This window comes from Xylocopa sonorina, chromosome 8 (genome assembly GCF_050948175.1).
Source record: "Xylocopa sonorina isolate GNS202 chromosome 8, iyXylSono1_principal, whole genome shotgun sequence".
Lineage (NCBI taxonomy): Eukaryota > Metazoa > Arthropoda > Insecta > Hymenoptera > Apidae > Xylocopa > Xylocopa sonorina.
Genome location: NC_135200.1, coordinates 5,351,290 through 5,373,567, shown reverse-complemented (window position 1 = coordinate 5,373,567; position 22,278 = coordinate 5,351,290). Strand labels below are relative to the sequence as shown.

The 22,278-nt window shown below is 47.2% G+C and overlaps 1 protein-coding gene across 1 annotated transcript in view; it reads left to right on the top strand.

Moving 5' to 3' along the window:
• E23 (ABC transporter G family member E23) overlaps positions 1 to 17,363 on the top strand; it is a 159,734-nt gene extending 142,371 nt beyond the window's left edge. The window contains exons 4-12 of the mRNA XM_076899472.1: positions 4,377 to 4,482; positions 7,026 to 7,126; positions 7,493 to 7,748; positions 8,089 to 8,259; positions 9,584 to 9,705; positions 12,547 to 12,754; positions 15,093 to 15,307; positions 15,839 to 16,047; positions 16,988 to 17,363. Coding sequence (XP_076755587.1) covers positions 4,377 to 4,482; positions 7,026 to 7,126; positions 7,493 to 7,748; positions 8,089 to 8,259; positions 9,584 to 9,705; positions 12,547 to 12,754; positions 15,093 to 15,307; positions 15,839 to 16,047; positions 16,988 to 17,183 — 1,584 coding nt within the window. The 3' untranslated portion in view covers positions 17,184 to 17,363. The remainder of the gene's footprint in view (positions 1 to 4,376; positions 4,483 to 7,025; positions 7,127 to 7,492; positions 7,749 to 8,088; positions 8,260 to 9,583; positions 9,706 to 12,546; positions 12,755 to 15,092; positions 15,308 to 15,838; positions 16,048 to 16,987) is intronic.
• Positions 17,364 to 22,278: the final 4,915 nt, after the last annotated feature.

Sequence of the window (22,278 nt, the reverse complement as noted above, 5' to 3'; positions counted from 1 at the left end):
CGCGGAATGCCGGCCGAAAGCCAAGAGCTGTGTCGAGCCGTGCGCGTTGCATTTTCCTGGATTTAAAGCCCGTCCTCGTTGCCATTCAGCCGGAAATTGAACGCAGGCTTGAACGCTCGCGTTTAATCCTTCGCCTGCCATCGACAGAGCGTGCTCTCCTCTTTACCAGGGATTCTCGCATTTTTCATACGGATCTCGCGATTTCAGGTTGTCTCACTTCGACACTCACCCGCTCGTTTATTCGTCACGATCATCCCCTCGAGGATCGCAAGTATTTCTAACCTGCGATACAGCGTTAGAAGGATGCACTTCCGCCACAAAATAGGAAATATAAATTCGCGATGGCTTTGCTTGTAGAGGGGGTACGAAAGAAACTAATAAAAGCTACATAATTTTAATCTTAACGGTGTAACAGATACAAGGAACATTGTGTAAGCACGTTTAAAATGGAAAAGGGACCGTCGAACGGGGTTACTCGAAACGAAAGACGAAGGACCTGGGAAGGACCCATCGTGCGTGTCGAAGGAACGTTCACACGTGGGGTTCATACCTTCGCAACACGTGTCGCACACGAAACGAACCGATCCACCGGGACGTTGGCCTCTCCCAATTGCCGCAAGGGGGGCAGCGCGGTTGTGCCCCGTGACAAATAGAGGGTGGCGTATATAGAAGGAGAACGAGAGGGAAGGATAGTCGCCGGTGACGTCATAACTCGGTCAGTGAACCGAGCGGCGCGTGTCTTACGTGTTTCAAAAACATTCGGCGCCGTCTCTACGTGCATAATACGCCAAACCAACCCGCTGCCCTCGCTTCCCTCCATCCTTTCTCTCTCTCTCTCCCTCTCTTCCTTTTCCTCTCTGCCATCGTCAGCCGCAGCGTTGTTTTCTTCGCGGTATCGTATCTCTTCTCGCTCCCTTTCTCTCGCCACGCTGGCCTTTCTGTCATCGCGCACTTATGGACGCGCCTTTACGTCCACTTTCGACGTCCCTTCTTACAGCGTCGCTGGTCTCCTTTCTCGACCGCGCTGTCTATGTTTTGCTTCGCTCCGTTGCTTCGCCCGCTGGATTCTCAGCTCGATCCACGCGGCGGCTTTTCCATTTCGCTCTTTCCCTCCTTTTCCCTCACCCTGGCCACCTTTCCTCGTCCCGAGGGTTAAAGATCGACAATCCCACTCAGTTAACCCCGTTTCCCTCGTTACTCGAGAAATCAGACCAGACCGCCGGAGTCCCGTGAACGCCTCGAACTGTCTTCATAATCGACATTCATCGAATGAACGCGGTACATTTAACGAGCAGCGATTCCACGAATCGTACGGTGGTCTCGCTTTCCCTTTTCTCAGCGGTGGCCGTGATGATCGGCACGTCGCCGCTGTTTCACGGAAACTAGCCGCTGCTCGGCGTTTCCTGCGCGTCTTTAACCTTTTTCCACGGAATGCTTCATATATCGATGCAACTGGCTCGAAAAATTGACCAGAGTCGAAGAAAGGAAGAGTCCGCCAGCATCTAATCAAGTGCTTCGTTATCGATCGCCTGTTAGCATTCGTACAGAGAGAAAGGTGTTGACGATTCAAAACTGTGGTCGATTGTAAAACGAAAACGCGCACAGACAAGTCGATATCGCGCGACGATCGTCGAATAGTAGCTCGAGCCAGCGGAGATGACGTTTCACGGTCGCGCCCCGTTCTGGAGCAGTCCAGTTTCCTGCTGGCCGAGAGACGACCGCTATACCCGCAGCGAAATATCGTCGGCAGGCACTTTCTCTCTCCGCATAACGGATCCTCTTGTGTAACGGAGTCTCGGTCGTCGAGAAAATGGCACGTCTATCCGCGTTGGGCCGCCACGGCGGTAGCCTGTAGGGTGTGTCGACCGCGGCGAGATCCCCCTTTAAGCCGCGTGCACACGATCATCCGCCGCCTCGTCGTGAACTGACACGCGTCTCCACAGATGGAACGCACTCTTATCGAGATACACGTTCGTTATACTTTCCCGTAGACCGCGCAGAGATGGGCGTTTGTTGTTATTAATGCGGTTTCCGTCGAGCTGCAGGTGGAACGTGACTGGAGAACGGAAGCGCAGCTGGAACCATTGTATCGAGATACTTTTATCGATTTATTTCGAACGAAAAATACGTAATCAAGGCGATTTCTGTTAGTAGAGAGATAATTGGAAATGAAACGCAACCTTCTTTATCGATATCATTAAAATTCTTGTTTTTAGTTTGATCTTTTGAATGTTTTTATTCGGAGAAATGGCGGAGCGTGGTTCCTCTTCCATCGTTACCGTTCAGCTATTGATCAGCGGTTTTGTTAATTAGATTTCGACGGGGTGATCGAAGCGTGAGTCGAAAGAGGCTCGTTCGAGGCACCGCGGATCTCGACTCGTCGGCGTAAACGCAGCGGGCTGCGATAAAGGTGCAGTCCGCGTAACACGGCGCCACGGGATCGGCTATCGTCCAGTGACGAGAATCGAATTTCCTTTCATTAAGCCGCTTAATGGGTACGTTCGTGCGGAATTTCAACTAGCCGGCTAGGAAACAATGGGCCGTTTAATTGGCTGCTTTACATTGATTTAAGTTAACCAACCGCGTCGAAAGCTATTATCAGCCCGTTTTATTATAGTCGCGCATACCTTCGTCGTATGATTAAGTGGAACTATTAATCAGCCGCGTAATAGAATTTTAAAAGCCCGCAGCGTGCTGAAGCGTCCAGCCCGGCCGATTCCACGCCTCCATCCGAGCAGAAATATATGAGTCAGAGGGCCCTGGGTACACGATTGAGCCTACTTATTGTTAATGCTAACGCTACGAGCCTGGAAATCGTTCGCGGTGCATTTCAATTCATACTCGAATGCCTTTCTATCATATTCAAGTGACTCCTTACGCGTTTCCCTTGTTAATATACGATATTTATGAGTTCTGTTGTGCCTACGCGCGATTCCGATGTAAATATTTAAATCGCGCTCCAATTTGTTTCTTTTTCTCTTCCCTACCACCATCGATCCATCGTATCGAGATTAACATGAAAAGAATGGTAATTGAAACGCTGTGTGATCGTTACTTGAGGTCTTCCATACCTTAAGTAATCCTAAGATGATATTCATTCGTTCAAAGCGGCCATTTTATAGGCGCCGCATATTCGAGATCGCAACGAAACGATGGAACTCGAGGAAATTGAAATCGCAATTCCAAAGTAGGATATCTTGGAAATTGTTCTTTCTTATTTCACGAATTTCGCTAGTTCGCTAATCATTTTATTTCGCGGCTAGTTTGAAGACTACGCGACGAAAGATCCTCGCGACGCAGGATTATATCGGAGAACGCCGCGGAGTTGGCCGCCATGTTGGTTCCCCAGGTTTTCGCAAGTTCCCTGGTGCAGCGGTAGATAAATTTTAGCGGACGTTCACTACGGAATTCCAGAGGCGTCAGTGACCGTGCGTTTCCCTTTGGTCCCCGAATTATCGAACGCACGTGAACACGTTCCGAGGCGAGGAAAGTCCACCGCGGTACGTGCGGAGTCGCGTAAGCCCGATGGTGACCCGTTCCTAGCGGTGGACGTCGAACGACAAAGGTGTGGCTCGTTACCACCGCGACACGGAGCTTCCTCTTTCGCGCTGCAACGTTCGCAGTTCCTGCATTATGTAATTCGTGTGTTCTCTGCCTCGTTTCGAAACCCGTGTACCCCGTGCGACAAGGAAAAAAACAGAAAAAAAGTAAGAAACGCCGTCGACTTGCAAAGCAGAACTAATGAAAACGATCAAGCGATCCCTGAAACTGAAATCAGTTCGTCTCATTCGATTTCAATTATTGCCAATTAACTTTCTTTTGTAAACGGAACCAAAATCGGCTTGGAACTACGAAAATTCGAAGCTTATCGCGACTGTTCTCGCAAAAGAGAATTATGCAAACCGGTGAAAGAGCCAGCAGACGCTCGCAGATCCGGGTGGACCAAAAAAAAAAAAAAAATGGTGGCGTCGGTTAGTTTTGCAAGAGTGCGACGGCCGCCGCGCGTTATCGTAATTGATTTAACGATCGCGATTACGAGCGGGACCGGTGCATCCCCGGGGATACGTGTCGGATGGTAATAATAGACACAAAGTGGCCTCGATGTTACGAAACGGAAATGCACGTCCACGCCGCTGGCTTTTGCTTACATTGCTGTTTAATGCGTAAACGGGGCCGTGGCTTGGGTTAAAAGGCGGCCTACCAGCTTTCCGTCAGCTCCGCCATGATACGCGCGACCCGATCTTCCACCCGTTTCTCTCACTCTTCATTCATTTATACGATCTCACATTCCCCCTTTTTCTGTCGTCACACATTTTTCTTCCCGTTCTTATTCGCAGCTGGATCGTCTCACCCTCTTCCTCCTTCGTGTGTTTCAGTACCAGGCGAGGCTCAGGCTTCCGGACACGTTCTCGCACTCCCAGAAGATGCAGTGCGTGGACCACATCATCGAGGTCCTCGACCTCGCCGCCTGCCAAGACACCAGTGAGTATAGATCGAACACGATCGACGTGCCCTCCTGCGAACCTGCAGTCACCTTAAGCGCGAAACTGCACCGCTCGATCTGATCGAGCAACGCTACGCGAGATGGTCTTCCAGTAAACTGAACCTTCGTCGTTCTTATCCCTTCGCGAGAAAGTTAATCAGGACTGTCTCGATTTTTAACGATTCCTCGCTTCGATCGACGCTCGAAATCTACGCAAACTTTCTCATCGATTCCGTTCTTCCGCGTGAAGGAATGACGCGCGCGAAGTTTAGTTAGATCGGTCCGATTCTCCACTTCCGGTCACGAGCGTCTCGAAGGATCAAACCGCCTGGCGCTGGCCAACGAAACTGGGACGATCTCTCGCGTCGCAGTCGTGTAAATTCGCTTGTAATTTGTTTATGGACCTCGAACGAGGAGCCAGTGACGATTTACGACTTCCACCGGCAAGAAACCAGCCAGCTAACTCTCTACGGTCCGATGGCAGCGGCCCCCCGTGCGCGTCGTTGTTGCCGACGCGATTCTGATCGACGATTTCCGCGATCGTAACTCATCCACCTTCCATCGTAAACGAGCACCGGATCGTTTTGGCCGCGCCACGGATTCCCACCGTTTCGGGAACTGCGATCGTTTTACCGTCGTACGGTCCTTCGAAACTCTTTGAAGTCGTCCAAAGATTTACTTCGCGCCCAGCCGACTCGACGGAAGTTACGTGTTCGCGGAAAATCGAATTGCGGTCTGACCCGATTCGGTACCTTGTAAAATAAGGAAATAATATTACCGTGGTGAGGATATCACAGCAAGTAAATTGATGGTTTCTCGAACGTTTCCAATTAAGACAGTCGATAGTTCTGCAATTAAAAAATTGGAAATTGCATTTTTTAGTATAAAATTGGTAATCGCGTTTCTCGATTTGCTTTTTTGTGGATAATTTGCGTGTAAAGAACACGCGGTTCGAACGTTTCCTAAACTGTCGAGGACTTGCGCAGACGGTGTTGGACGAGTCAGACGTTTATGAATTTTCTATTTAGCTACGAGTTTCACGGAAATCGGTGGTTGTATAATCGGCAGCAAAATCTAACGGAACGTGGTCGCTGGATATTCCTAAAGGACTGTAGATTCGCAAGTAGAAATCCCCTGGCGACAGACTTTGCAATTCAAATGAGAGGAAAATTTCTTTCCCACGGTATCAAGGATTTTCTTCGATTTCTCGTCAAGACTACACGCTGCGGTACCATTTTCTGTTAACCAGAAGAACAAAACTCTGTGTGTAAAGTTAAGACTCTAGTTTCAAAGTCGAAGTTAAACGAGCAGGTCTGAAACTTAATCGAACAAAATTCGGTTGTCGAATAAGCATTTGGAATACGAAAAATACAGGGCATCGTATCGTTTCATCGTTATTGCTGGATCAACGAAAAAGTGAGAGGTAGCTGAGGAATACTCGCAAAAAGCGATAACGAGAGTGTCGCGTTTATTCGATAGCAGCGAACAATGTTTCGTGTAACGATACAAAAAACAACTGTTTTTATTTATTTTTTGTTTCCTACGACGCGTTCCAACGCCATCGATCAAACCTTCTTTTTCATTCAAATCGAACTGGGAATAAATTCGAATTTCATTCGTTGCGCGAGCACGCCGCACAGATTTTTCGCGTCCGTAATTCAATTTTGAACCGTTTCATCAGCGACTCGATCAGACGGATGAAACAATTTTATTTTCAATCGCTGAAACCGGCGGGACGAGAATTTTCATTAATTTCGTTTTAGAAATTAATCCGATATTCCCAGTTCGTATCGAGTCTCGATGGTTCTCGAACTGAAAGAGGTGGAAATAGAAGCAATAAAGAACTCGATTATTTCTTTTGACGTGGAACAAATTAGGAAAAGGACCTACCCGACGATCAAATGAATTACATTAAATCGTTTTGCGATTAATCATGCATAATAAATTATTACCATTAGCAGTCGCAACGGCGTTTAAAAACAATCGTTGCATTATCCAAATAATACTTTATTATCTTATAAAAATGATCAAATTAGAGATATCGATGGCGGATGAAGCAATAGAATTCAAGGGAATTTACTCGTGCAAATCCGTTTCACGCGTTATCCTTTCCCAAGTAATTGCAAAATCTTTTCTAAACAAAAGATATCATATATCTATCCACGTGAATCGTTTCGTTCGTGCAACTCGAGACGATAAAAGAATTCTGTCGCGAATCTAGAACCGAGTCCACCTTGTGGCTGCACCGTCGGATCGATCAGAGACACCCTGTATACAGGAGGCGCGAAACGCTTTCAGAATATCGCGCACCTTGCATCCCAATTATTTCGAGCGGCGTATTTTTAACCGGCGCCGTCGTCCTCGTATCTTTCCACGCGAATTAAGGTGTCCACCGCCGCACCGCGCCGGAAGAGCGCCGCTAAGACCGCCAATTAGCGTCAATTAATTACCACCGCGAGATAATGCCGGGCCAAAGACTCGGTTCCGCGTATATAGGAGACGCCTGTGTAACTGTGTTTCCTTATTTTATTTTCCTTTTTAGTTATCGGAGATTACACGAAACGAGGACTGTCTGGCGGCGAGAAGAAGAGGACGAGCATAGCCTGCGAGCTGCTCACCAATCCCTCGCTGATGTTGCTCGATGTGAGTTCCTCCGCGTTGCTCGTCAACTTGGCTAGAATTATGCTCGTGGGATTTTCTAAAATAATTTTTCGTGATACAATTGAATACTTTTAATTGTTGTTTCTCGATAATTCGCGCGAACATAATTTTCTTTGATCGTTGAAATTGCGAGAATCGCGTCGGGGTAGCTGATTAAGTAAATTCTTCCATCTGAATTCGATAATTTAATGCTACTTTACTGTTCGTTCCGAAGCAACAGATTTGTACGATAAAATCGAACGCGAGCCAATTCTTGAAAAGAATGAAAATGAAAAATTCCTTTGCCACTTCCTGTGATTCCTTTCGAAAGTATGTGAAGAGGAATATAAGACGTGTATGGCTGTGCAGGAACCCACGAGCGGGCTGGACTCGCACTCTGCACAGGCGTTGATATCACGATTGAAGAAATACGCCGAACAAGAAGGGAAAAGTATCGTGGTGACCGTGCATCAGCCTAGCTCCAGGATGTTCCACAGCTTCAACAAGATACTGCTGTTGAGTCGCGGCCAGGTGGCCTATTTCGGCCCCACCACGAATATTGGCAGGTTTTTCTCCACGATAGGACTCACATTGCTGCCGCACTATAACCCCGCTGATTTTATACGTAAGTGATCGTACCACGGAAACGGTCATTCCTTCTTTTCTCCTTTGATCCTTTATATCTTTAATAGCCATACAAATGATAATCATCACACTTATCGCATTAAATGTGTGTCTCAGTGTATCCCAAATTTTTCTTATCGCAGAACAGCGTACAAGTTCGACGATTGTTTAACAGTACTAAAGTAAATTTGAGCTTTCAGTTTAGATAGATTTTTCATAAATTCGACTAACGTTTCACACGAAAGGATAGACTTTTCAAACGTGAAAGTTAAATGCAATCGTGCACTCCACACGGCAGCGTTAAAGTCGGTGGTCTCACGGTTCCGTTCGAACTGTTCCAGTGGAGCAAATAAAGGGGCCAGAGGAGGTTCGTGAGCGCATCGTGGCCGCGGCGAGGAACGCGAGACAGGGACCTGACTGCCCGCCGGAACTTCGCCCGGAGTACAATCCCAGCCAGCATCCGCTCTGCGACCATCTGATCCATTATCACGAGCACCACATCAGCCACAACGGTATTGCACGACCAGTGAACGGTGTCGCCATCGCGAAATTCTCCCATCGTTTCCTGTCCGCTCGTTTAAATCTCCTGCCGCGAACGTTCGAGGGGTTCCATCCACTTACGGCGCAACGTGTCTACTTCTCGTCTCTTCTAGAAATTTATCAAAAACTTCAATTTATAGTTACATAATGTATAACATAATAGTTACACGAATAAGGTGAGAAAAAGGAATGAAGAACCTCTCAGAGAACTGCTTCGAGAAATTTACAAGACACGTGGCTGTGATTGGTCTCAACCCCCGCCCCCCAACAAACCACCCAATTCGTTCAACCGGAAGCTCAACTAAAACCTGATCGAGTCGAACGCTCGGTTAAACGCGAGATTCACGCGTGACATAATGCCGCGGAGTAAACACGTGTTCCGTGAAAGCGTTCTGCGCGATCCCCTCGATGAATGCGGATCATTGTAGTCGACAATCGTTCGCTGGGCGATACGGGTATCTCGCTCGACCGAATATTTCCTCAGGCGTCGATTGATTAACGGTTTATAAATGGACGTCCGCGGAACAACGCACAGGGTATTTTCTCGCGGTTGGAAGCGTGGCCTGGTCGAGGGGGATGATTCTTTCGGCCGCCTCCTCCTCGTTCCGCGAGCAATCAAAGGTCGAACGGCGAACGATCGCCGGCAGGCGCGCCGCGAACAGAGAGAAACCGAGCCAGCCGAGCGTTTCTGCTCTTTATTTACGCGCATTATAAATTACGATCGCCAAGCGGTATATAGAAATCGGGATTTTTCCCGCGGAATACTTTTCACCATGCACGCTCTTGATTTATACGGCGCCTCGCAACCCTTCTCCCTGCGAAATTATTATTAGCCCCGACTGGGCTGGTTGTATTTCATCCGGCCAATTGTGTATCGTGAGAATAGTATCGACTTTGTTTCAAATCCCGAATGAGTTTAATAATAGCTTTTGAAAAGGCGCAACCCCCTTCAGGCGAACTTATTCGACGTGTTAATATTCTGTAGAGTAACGTATGCGCTGTTGCACGTTTCGCGATCTGCATTCTCTTCTTATATTGTAGAGGTAGTCGAAAAATATCTTGGATCTTAATTTTAAGGGAGAATCGATTATCGAGGCGTTCGTATAAATCAAGGGTCGAGCGTGGAACCTTTTCTGTTTACTTTTTCTTCTTGCTCGAAGTTTTCACGCGATACCCCGCTCGTTTTTGCTGCCTCTTTACTCGCTGGTTTTCTTTTTATGTGACGTTTCCTGATGGGAAACGTCGAGAGAGGAACGAAGCTTCTCTAACCCCCTTCGTTCCGTCGATGATTTACAGTGAAGGAAGACGAAGGTCGTACACTGTGGTTGGATACACAAAGCCATGCCAGCAGCAGTGCCAGTTCCGCGGACGACGACTACGCCTGGCAGTGGCCCACCAGTTTCTGGTCGCAATTCAAAGTGAGTACCATTTTGCGGACGTTCCAGCGGTTAGACGCTGAGGCTGCAGTATGCAGAGTGTTCCACGGGCATCCGACTGGTATATGGAAAAGTCCTTTCGCGTCGCGTTGAATAATTCACGAGCCACGATAAGAGGAAGCTTCCCCCTTTTTTTTTTTTTTTTTTAAATGACAAAGCGGAGGAAATCGAGTTGAAATGGACCTGGTCACTTATCGCAATTTTATTTTCATAGAAACTGTGGACTGTCTCGTGGAAAATTTTCATCCGCGACGACAGCAGGGAGCTAGTGTTTAATTGAAAAAATTGCAACAGCTGCAATCGAAGCCGCGAACCGATTATTAGCGGTGGCATTCACGGTTCGCGAGGCTGAGAAAACTTATCGTCGTTGAAAAACGAAACGAAAAAGAAACAGCTGGAAACGCAGCGGTATTTTCGATTCAGGGGAGAGAATGAGGCGAAGCAAAAACGACAGTGTCACAATGTTTGGACGAAAGAAATCATTAAACGGTAACGAACGGTCGGAGTTAATTGCAACTAGCGAGAGAGAATCGGTCATAGTCCGATGAAGGAGAGATCAAACAGTTCGATCGCATTGCGCGCTTAATAGAGCATGCAAATAGTAATATGAAAATTTCGATGAGTTATCTGGCACGCGCTATATATAATAGGGATGGAAATGAGAATGACATCAGGATCCAAGTTTAAACGGGATCGTTAAATTCGTGTCGCGAGTCCTCGACGCTTATCTCTCTGGCTAGGTGTAACGCATTCCAGATTAGATTCAAGGCGCCCCTCGCATTTCTCTTATTCGTTCCTTTCCTTAACTTATCGCGGTGCTTTTATCACGGAACGCATCTGAAACAATTTCGAAAATTCCCGATTGCGAGCCAGGGAGAAAAGGGAAGGAAGGAAAGAAAATAATGTTTCCTTTTTTAAAGTTGAAGTTATGGCCTAGCAATAGTTACGAGATTAAATTAGAACTTGGACAGACAAACGAAGACTCGCGAGAGACACGTTGAACCTTCTTGTGGCGAACATAAGAAACCACCCCCCAAATATCTCGCGCGTCTACAAAGTTTCGTAAAAGTATTCTACGATCGAGTAAGGCAAGATCGTTCTGAAAAATGTCTCGCGTCTAATACGAGGTGTTATTAACCTCGAGAAGAAAGAAAAAGGATCTAACGGTTCGGATAAGAGGCGCGAGAAGATAAAAGTAAGAGAGAGGCGCGTCGCGAAAGAGGATCGCGCCGCGCAGAAAAGAGAACTGGGTCGCGTTTACGCGATTCGCCATATCCGGATAATTACCGCGACCGGTATGCTCGTTCGGCGTGGCGGGACTTTGCTCGAGCGCATCTCTCGCCACTTGCATCACTTTTACCCGTTTCAACTATTTTCCCTCGATGCCATTCTGGGCATCGTTTTCGACTCGATCGACGGTCGCTGAGAGTTCCATCTACCCCCTCTGTACACGCGCTCCACGTTTCCATCGCGATGCACGTTTCGATCGCAAGAACTGAACCTGTCTGCAAAATAATTTATCGCATCGATTCAACTGATTAGTTCAATTAACACGTCGAACGCCACGCTAATTTTATGTGGATTGCTCGCGGCGCTAATACGAACTTTTCATTATGCGTAACGCGTGCGCGATAGGTACTGTACTTTATGCGTAAGTAAAATTATTTTCTAAGAAATTGTGTCGCAGTAACTAAGGTAGTTTTAATTCCAATCATGTATTTCTATTCATATTGCTATCACTAGATTAAGTATCGATCACCCGTGACTCCCATGGCATTCAACGTGCTAAATTAATTTCAATCACGCACGCAGTGTTCCGTTTGAATAATTTAATAATCCGTCGATCCAGAAAATTTGATATTAATCACTCGCTTGAAACAGTTGGTCCAAATCGATTCTGATGAGGAATAAAAAAAATTCTGAGAACAAATCGCGCGTAGTTTGAACGCAAGCTACCGGGAGCGGGTTTAGAAAAAAGACGCCGATTAGAATGGCAGGCGCGGCCAGCTCTCTTTGTACGCGATACGCTCGGGTCGATGGATCCGGTCGATCTCCCGTTTAATTGAGTAATTAACGATATCGAGCCGGTGGCTCGTTACACGGTTAAGCGGCTCCGCGTACAGTTGCAATTTAAAAGAGGCCTTCGGAAGCAGCATTGTGAAACTTCGCGTTCTATTTCCTCACGGCCGGCTGATATAATTGAGCTGCGCCAAAGAGGTGTAGCGGGCAACCTTGCGTTGTGACATTGCGCTCGCCAACCGGGGGCAGCCCGCGTCTCTGTCGTCCGCCGTCGGTTTAATAACCAGGTTAAAGGCGAAATTGCACGGCTCGAGTCGCGCGGACGAGCCACCAGCGTGTCTCGTTCGACGAACGCGAAAAGCTCGTCTCGAACGCTGGACCCACCCCCGCTTTGTCGTCTCGATTCCATCCGACTAATCGTCTGTTGTTCGAGCAAACTGAATTTGTGTAACTTCGACTTCGACTCGGACGATTTCAGTCCCGCGTTTCTGGTTTAAGTTTGCAGATAAGATTGCGCAGCATTAACTAGATAAACGCGATTACGCTGATGTTTGATTAGTTCTTTGTGGTATTTGGTTTTTCAGGTCATTTCGCGATCTATTCGATCTTTCTTTTCTTAGAGAAAATTTGCTACTTTTTTATTAAAGTTAAGAATTTTTGTCTGTTTTTGTTTTTTAATGGTAGTTGAATTTCAGCTACCTTGATAAAATTTGAAAGCTCGAACGTTTCGATTGAAATGAATGCCTGACGATTGAATTATTTATTGGCACGTTTAAGACGCAAGCACGCGCTGGATTGTTCCAGGTATTATCAGAAAGGAACTTTCAAGAGGCACGGCCACGAATGCTGTCTCGTCTGAATTGGCTGCAAACGATAGCCCTCGGCTTGCTCGCTGGACTGTTGTGGCTAAGGCTTCCCAGAACCGAAGCAGCACTTCACGACATCCAAGGCTGGATGTTCTTCAGCACCACGTACTGGATGCTGTTCGCGCACTTTGGTGCGCTCTCCAGTTGTAAGTCATTCATCCCCTTTCAAACTTTGATCTGAATTCTTAGAAAGATGGAACGATTTCAAAATATGAGCCAACGGTTTACGACAACCATCCGGCGACGCCCAAGAATACTCGTTCCAACGGTACCATTAACGAACTCACTCTCGCGAAGGACCACCATCGATCAATCATCCAAAACAGATCGTTCGTCGCGAAAATTAAACAGTCGCGCGTCTTCGAATAATTCACGAAACAAATAGAACAAACAATACTTCTACCGCTAAATCTTTTTTCTTTCGATTAATTGAAACAAGCGTGACGAAAGCGTCTGGAGAACAGTCGACCGAGACGAACTCCGCTACCAACCCTCAGGAACACCCAAACTTTTTTATCGAACTCCTGCGAGAACTCCTTAACTCGCCCTCTCGTCCGGCAAGTTTCCCCAGACGGAACCCTCGAATCGACGATAGCAGAGGAACGGAAAAGGGGCACCGATGGAAAGTTTTTCAGGTGGCCGCGGTCGCGGGCCAGTTGCGCAACGCGCGCGCACAGAGAGCCAGATACGAGGTAGATTGGTTAATTGACCGGGGACGACGTGATGTTCTGCCCGGGCCATTCAGCCGGCACTTTTTTTTTCATCGCTAAGATTTGCAAAGGACCAGAGGAACGGTCAATCAAGAACGTTAGTATGTAGGTCGCGCCGTGACCCACTTACCATCCGGCACGGTAATTGAGGCCCTTTTGTCGTGCTCGAAATGACCGTGACGGGTTTCAGACTGGAAAATTGCGATGCACCCGGGTGGCGGGTGGGTTAGAAGTTCGTTGGCCAAGTGAATCGAGGCGACGTCCATCTCTTTCTTTCCTCCTTTCTTTTTTTTTTTTTGCTATTCTTTTCTCGAGGTTCGATCGTGCGTGGGTTGGAAACGTTAGGGGTGAGTAATGGGACGAGCGACGTGTTCTCTGCTGTTCTGTGGGACTGTAAAGTTGGATGGAGAAATATGGAAGGCTCTGTACAATGGTTATTTTTTCGAAGACAGAGTGTTGGTTATATTGTTACAGAAGAGAGCGATGTTCCCCAAAGGTATAAGTTCTAATGAAATCGAGAGTTCAGCGAGCCCCATTATATTAATTATTTGCATGAAAAATTGCAAGCATCTAATTTTTCCCATTCACCATTAATTGCAACGTCCTCGTTTCTTTTTTTATCGAAAGCATACCGACCCGACAGACTCGTAAAAATTCCAGCACCCGCGTTAAAGCGTCGAACAGTTCGAGATAGGCTTTGAGGGACCACGAACGAATCAGCGAAACCGCATTCATTATCGAGCCGAGCGCTACCAGCCAGAAAATCGCAATCTAATCTCGACGGGAATTAACGGATGACTCGTCCTCGGTCATTCTCATCGCGGCCAAACCCTTTTCTGCCGGCGAAAAACGCAGTAAAGATCTCTATCCGGCCACCTAGCCGACGAGAACAGACGCGCGGCCGTACAAAGGTGACAAATCGCCGGGAACAAAGGGCAGTAAACGATAAAACGGAAGAGTTAATAGGCGCGGGACTATTTCAGGAGGCGCATAACTCTCTGACGTAGAGCCGTGGTCGCCGTGCGCGCGCTGTTTTACAGTCGACGACCCTCATCCCCCGCAGCCAGAAAGTGAAACGACTGCAGCTTCGAAAACAGAGCCGAGAGAAAGGAACGTTGCTCGCGTGACAAGCTGTAAAACTGACTTTGAACGTTCGCTTCGCTTCCCGCCACCCCTCGAATCGTCTTCTTCTATCCTGTCCGTGGTTCATCCCCCGTTCTAGCGCCTTCTGCCTTCGAGGAGAAGCTTCTAGTCGCTTCTTCTTACTTTTGCTTGCTTCACGGTTCTTCTCTTGGAGGGGGTGAAAGTTCGTTTTCTTAATTTATTTCTTTTTTTCTTTCCACGATTTTTTCTATTAGAAGATCAATTCTCTTGGGGTTGATAAGTTTCGAAGGTTCGACTTTGGATTTTTTTTGTTAGCTTAGGTTAGAAGAAGCTTCTTGGTTACTTCGTCAGCCTATTGGGGATGAGAGTTTGTTTTCTCGAGGGTAACATTGATTCTTTTGGGGTTGATTAGCTTTCGAAGGTCTTGGTTAGGCCAGTTTAGGAGGGGCCTCTAATTCCTTCTGTTAATTTCGTTGGTCTCTTGCTCTTTATTTGGGGATCGAGAAAGAATATTGTTTCTTACTTTTTCTGATAGTTTTTTTTTTTTTTTTAAATAAGCGCGAAACTACGTTACAGGTTTCAGCGAGCGGACTTTGCGACGCGATCGAAGCTAACCATGTTCCCACGCGGACGTTCGCGCGAATTAACGAGAACGAAACTTCTGTTCCAGTTCCTCCAGAACGCGAGGTTATCAACAAGGAGCGGCTGTCAGGATCGTATCGGCTCTCGGCCTATTACCTGGCGAAAATGGTCGGCGAGCTGCCGCTTACGATCACGCTGCCCGCGGTCTACCATATCATTAGTTACCCGATGTTGGGCTTCCACAGTCCGGCAGTTTTCATCACCCTGCTGGCGTTCCTGTTACTCAACACTGTCGTCGCGCAGGTACGTCCATCGCCTTCCCTTTTCTGTTCACATAGAACGTCTCATTTCCTCCATTTCTGATTCACCCGTAAACTCTAGCAAGTAGTACCAGATCGATTCGATTATACCCCTTTCCTACGCTTTTTAAAACTTCGATCGCCTCTACTTAGCATTTTTTTTATTATTACGAAGCGTAAATGTTTAATATTTAAAATTCCAACGGGATTGATTAGAAATTTGCAAGTGAAATTGAATTTCCGCTTTCACTGAATCACTGGTACACATGAATGGCGGCGATTCTCTGTCCACCTACGGTGAACAGCGAGCCGTGTAACAGCTTGAAACGCGGCCGCGATTTACTTTCAAAACCACCTACCTATTGACGGAAACGAGGAACGAGCAAACCCGCGCGTTTCACAATGCGCTTGTCCGCGATCGATCCCCGTAAAATTAGCGATGATCGAGCTCTGGCAAGTCGATTGTGCCCGACACGAGCGAATCGGTTTCTCGGATCGGTCTGATCGAACGAGACCGTCGGATCGATGATTTCAGAGCGTGGGATTCTTCGTTGGCGCGTGCTGTTTGGACCTCCAGGTGAGCATAACCGCGTCCGCGCTCTACACCCTCGCGACGCAACTGCTCGGGGGTTACCTGGCGACGGCTGTACCTCCGTGGCTCGCCTGGGCCAGATACGCGAGCATGGTCCACTACGCGTATCAGAACATGCAGATCCTGGAATTTGGCGTCGGCGAGCCGATCACGTAAGTGAAGAGAATCGTTCAATCGTGCGTAGATAATTACGAATCGCGAACGAGGCAGAAGTGAGTGTCGTTAACCCGTCGTGGAGATTTCGCAACGCGTATCGAAGATCGTAGTTGCAATTATCGCGTGTTACCGCGTTACCATGGCATTCAAATTGAACTCCTGATTCTCGTTTCTTTTCTCACTTTAGTTTAACGAGTATACTCTTATTTTACAAATTTTTCAAACATATTCGTGTGGCACTATGTTTTTCTCTTGTTCGAAAAATGAGTTTATAATTGAAGAATATGGGTTAATAATAGAAAATCCAGGAACCAACGTATATATACGATATCTCCGCGATAATTGCAATTAAGTCTATGAAATTTGCCTGCGAAGCAGCCTCTTCTCCGAACTTTTCCGACGTCGCACTTTTTCCAGCGACGCGAGCAGACGGTCCATCGTTGCAAAATGAATTACTCGAATCCGTCGGACAGGTTAAAACGCCGGCGGTCTAAGCCGAGAATCGACTTCCCGCTGGCTGCTCGCGCTGCTTAATTGCATTAAAGAAACGTCGGGTATAAATGACGGACGAGGCTCAACCGTGACACCGTGTATGCATCATTCACTGTCCAAAGTCTAACCGCCTCGAAGCCAAGCACTTTGGCGAGCCTGAAATTCCCCGATCCGATGTCATATTCTATTCAACGATCCGCGCGAGAACGCGTTAATCGGATCAGTCGAGGTCGCTCCCTCCGGTTTCAGCATAAGAACGCGGAGGACGGATGGAGAACGAGATCGTCCGATAATATACTCGCGAGTAAGAACAAGGAACTCCGGTTACGAAGCGAATCGACGAACTCTCGACGTTGACTCGCTTCGCGGCCGTGCTTGAATCTCGCGAGATGGTATTTTCAATTTAAAATCGCAAACACACACGTTCTCCGTTTCAAATCGCAGATGCTCGCAGCCAAGCAAATTCACGGAGTGCAGGAACTCGACGACGATACCAGTGTCAGCGATCCTGGAGAGCCAGGGCGGCTCAAGGGGTTCCGGTCTTCCGCTCTGGGCGAACACCGCCGTCCTCCTGGCGTTCCTGGTCGTGTTTCGCACCCTGGGCTACCTGGTGTTGCGCTACTACCGCGTGCCCAAGTGAACCAGCTCGCTGCGAGACGAAGAACAACCGCCCTTTCAACCGCCGCCACATCCGCGACTGGATCCGGCTCGTCGTCGACGGACTACCCTGGACACGGCCTCGTACCGCTAACGGGAAACGATCGTCGTCGAGGTTTAACCCCTTTTACCTCTCGTTTCGCCCACGGCCAACACACGAAACGTTAACACAGAAATCGTACGAGGAAGGGAGGGAGAGAGAGAAAGAGAGTTTCGTGTGTGCGAAAGTTTATTTTTCCAGGACGCTTTGGTCGTTCGATCGACAATGATCGCGCGTGATTGGAGATGGCGGTGAAAAGACAGCTCCGCTGGCGTGGGAACGTTTCACGAGATATCGAGACAGCTGAGCCAACGCTACTACTTTCGAGCCTCTTCCACGCGTTCTTCGACCTCCTGTTTTAACGCTCTCGGTGCTGATCGCCGTCGTGCGACAACGCAGCGGGCGTAGTCGCGTTGTGATCGGTCAGGTGTCCAAGTAATTAGATGTAAGTAATCGAAACGTCGAAATGTAACTTGTAGATGAGGTTAAGACGAGGAAGCGGAACCCTCCACGGGGTCGTACGAAGCTTCTGCGGTAGTTTTCTTATCTAGTTCTCGAGCGTCAGCACGGAGCGTGTTAAGCGGTAAGGTAGACGGGAGTCGATCTTCTTTCGAACACTTTTTACTCAACGACGATCGCGCACGTGGAGGACGCGAGATCGTAGAGTCGCGTTTGGACGGTGTCCTCTCCATCGAGGGAAGAACGCGCAATTTAGAGTAAAGAATGAACGTGATGCGGTGCACACGTAGACGTATCCAAGCGTCGCCCACTGAACTTGGGAAAGCAGGATGGGGCAAGATGCGTGTCCCGTGTATCGTCGCGTTAAAAATCGCACGAGATGTTACATGGAAGGAAACGGGTCTCGTCTAAACTGAACGTTAGAGAATTTTTATGGAAATTTTGAACAGCATTCATCCTGAATGGAGAAGTGATCCTGGTAGAAGGAACGTTCCACAGTTACGCCGTGTCTTCGCGACTCGACTCGTCGAACAAATTCGAGGGATTCCAGTTAACGCCAGCGAGAGTCTTTTCAGAACCACCTGCCAGCCGTCGATGCTGCTATTTTTTAATTGACACGCAATTAGCGACTATTTTTATTAATTGTACACAAGCATCTCGCAGAATAGAAATACCTCAGACAGGCAGGGAACCGGCGAGCAAAGCGAAACGAAGGGGTTAAAAGGGACGTCGGGGAGGTTTCCCGTCAGTAACCGGTGGCTGCTGTCGTCGAGGAACGCGCACGGACGCGTCACCAAGAGACTTGGCGAAGACTATACATAAGATTGTACGCGTAGAGACTTTATAAATATATACATATATATATACATATACATATGCATATATCACGCTATCACGTGGAGTAAGAAGGGAGTAAGCATGAACGAGAAAGGTTAGGGAGGAACGCGCGAACTCTTTCGTTTTAATTTCTTGCGGCAACAAGGGTATAATGATAGAGCAGTGTGTGTGCGTGTGTCTGTCTGTGCGAGTGTGTGTGTATGCGTGTATTTGTGCGTGTAGATGCGCGTGTGCACGCGTGGGTGTGCCACGCGAGAGGGTGAACGGGACGCGAGCGAATGGGCGAGAGGCATTTTTCTTATTTTTCTTTTCTTTTTTCTTTTTTTCTACAGAAAAAAATCGACGCGACGTCGAGGCGTCGCCGATAACCGACTGAACGAAAAAGAAAAAAACGAAAAAAAGCAAAAAAAAAAAAAATTAATTCAGAAACGGACACATTTGTACGACGAAACCATTTCTCGCGCGCGCGATACGGAGGATAGAAACGCGGACACGGGAATGGACGACGAACATTGAGGGTGGTACACTGCGAACGTCGCGGCGATCATCCGCGTGAACACACTTAGGCTTAGGAGACGCGTAAAAGCGGAGAGGAAAGAAACACGACGAGGGAGGGTGGAACTTTTTAAACGTTCTTAGCGACTATCCACGATTTTACTTTCTACTTTTTATTACCGCTGAACAATCTACTGCTGATAAGACGATATTCGCCCCCATACCCCCCCAACCCCAACCCCACCCCTTTAGCTGGTAAGATGGACAAGCTGCTGCTAATTCTATACGGATTATCATAACTACGTCTCTACCACTTAGTACTTTTTATTATCGGACGCTGTAAACTGCGTAAGGGATATCGAGCGAGAAACGACCGTTCATATACATACATATACATATATACATATACATAAACATATACATAAACATATATATATATATATAGGCTGCAAATTTTGATCGATTTGTGGTAAGAGGAGAACAATGGAAGAGAGGGTGAAAACGTGTGCGAAGTAAGAATGAAAAGGACCTTGGGAGAAATTAAAGGGATGCACGAGGTGGAGAACCAGAGTTAGGTTCAGAGCAATCAATTCTTCGCGTTACACGCGCCTCGTACGGGCGTTGAAGGAGCAACGAGTACGGAGTAATTGAAAAAGAAAATAACGAAACAAAAGGGGAATACTCGGAGAAATGGAGGAATGTGCGATCGTAGATAATGGTTTGGTAAGAAGAAAGATTGGTTAGAGCTGGCTATGAGAGATCTGGAACTTTAAGTCGATCTTGGAACGTTGTTGGTCTCTAACTAAGTAATTTATGTGATGTTTTCTGAGGAGCTCGACACGTTACGAGTGGAGATCCAAATGAAAAGGAAAAAAAAATGGAAACATTTAACGAGCGGTGTAATAATTCATTGGCTACCTTGTGTATATAGAAACTATATATATATATATATATATATATATATATATATATATATATATATATATATATATATATATATATATATATATATATATATATATATACATACAAAAGTTATTATATATATATATGAAGCTATAATGATTATTATTATCATTATTATTATTAATATTATTTTTATTATAATTATTATTATAGTAATTATTATTATTATTATTATTATTATTATTATTATTATTATTATTATTATTATTATTATTATTGTCATCTTGATCGCATGTACATGTGAACCACGAACTGAACGAGGAGGCACGCGACGTTTTCCTTTCCACTTTTACTTTTCATTCTTGTACATGCACCCGCCGGGGGGCGAAAGAAAATTAAGGAGAATACGATGCGATAAAATATTACATATATATATATATACACACATACATATACAAAGATGACACGCGCAAAAACGATTACACACGCGAACGAGAACGACCACGTACGTTTCTATTCAGAGATCTTTACCAAACGAGCCGGTTGCAGCCGATCGCGAACGCGAAACGAGGGAAGTGGAGGCCTCGCGATTGTTGGAGGGAGGTAAACGGCAACCAATTAGAAAAAAAAGAAAGAAAAGAAAAAACGATCGTTTCCTCCCCAAATGTGTTACACGACCGTCACACAGGACACACACGTACAAAAACATATACATACGTACACGTAAACGTTCTAACAGAAGTCACGGAGAGCCAGTGTTCGTTACAGTAGGCAATTTAATAGGCGGATCGTCCCTGGCTGGCCTTGGATCGGCCAGGATCGATCGAGGGAGGTGTACATTAGTCGGCCAAACGGGCTACGTTTCGATTCTGTGCGACGAACCGGACGACTCGCCGCACGATTCACGCCGTGGACCGGTCCACAAAATCGTGCGGTGCTTTCTCGATCGGCTTTCAATTTCGGATCCGAGGAAACCATCGCGCGCCCAATCATTTTGCATATCCTCGCTCGGTTCCACCGCCATCGATCTCTTCTCGATTTCCGTGGAAAAATTTGCGACTGTCGAGGAATCGAATTTTCAGAAACTGGGTAAAAGCAACGCGAGCGAGATAACGGGAAAATACTTTTTTTTTGCTTGATTACCGCGCGGTTAAGAAAATTAGGATATCAAAATAACGGAAATACTCATCGAAGGACCATGGCAATGAGAGAAACGATGCAGTCACGTCTTACTAAAGAAAATAAAAGACCTACGAAGCACCCATTAGCGCACCCAGTCCAGTTTTTTGTCGAAAACTATTAGAACTGTGAGTCGAGAACTAGAATACGAGGAAACGCGACTAATCAGAAGAAATCGAAGGGATCCACGGAGCAGGTGCCGACCGAGCGATCCTCGACTTTGAAGGCCGCGCGACGGGATTCGTCCGGTGCACGCACAACGCAATATCCACCAAGTGTTCAAGTGGGTTCGGTTGTTCGAACGTGGGAAGAATAGGTGGTGTGGTTGGCCAGGGTGGAGCGGACGAGTTGCTTCCCAAGTAGAAGTAGGATTTAGAAGAGGGCTGTCCTTGAAACCGGGACGCGGGTCCGGCGCGAGGAGCGTAGGGGATGTGGTAGAGAGTGCGTCGGGACAAACGAGACACGGGGGTAACAGGGAGACGTTTTAAACAAAGATTTGGCTGTGTCAATGTCTGCGTAACGATTCGTTCATTGTTAACGCTTTCTTTTTTCTACTTAAACGGTATCCAGACTGCCGAGGGGGCGAGTGAATGGCGGGAAAGGGCGATGGAAAGGACGCGAGGGTTTTTGGGGGGCAGGACGGCAGGGAGGAAGAAAAGAACGAACGACAGAGAGAGAGAGAGAGAGAGAGAGAGAGTGTGTGTGTGTGGGAGAAGGGAATGTGGAGGAGGAAAAGTCTCGACGAGGAGAATCGAGAAAGCTGTCGAGAAAGAGAGAGTGAGAGGGGGAGAAAGGAGGGCACACCGCGCGCGTTCGAAAGTCGTTCACCGTGTCGCCGTTCGGAGAACGCGTAACTCTTTTTGCGTCGACGCAATTGGTTCTCTTCTTCTCCGCCGTTCGTGCCGCGAACACGAGAGCTTTCCTCGTTGTTCGTGTATTATCGCGATCGTCAACCTTCCGTCCGCGATCTTCTCGCGTGAGTCTGTCGCTGGTCCAATCCTTTAAAGCTCTTTCGAAAAAAAAAAATATCTGAAGCAACTCGAAGGCTGCGCAGCTTTCCAAAATGTTTTTCAAACGCAGCCAGCGAGCCGAGTTTCTACCTCGAACGGTATAACAGAGACATTGAATCGCGGATGGAAGGTTGAGGATTCGCTTTTTTACA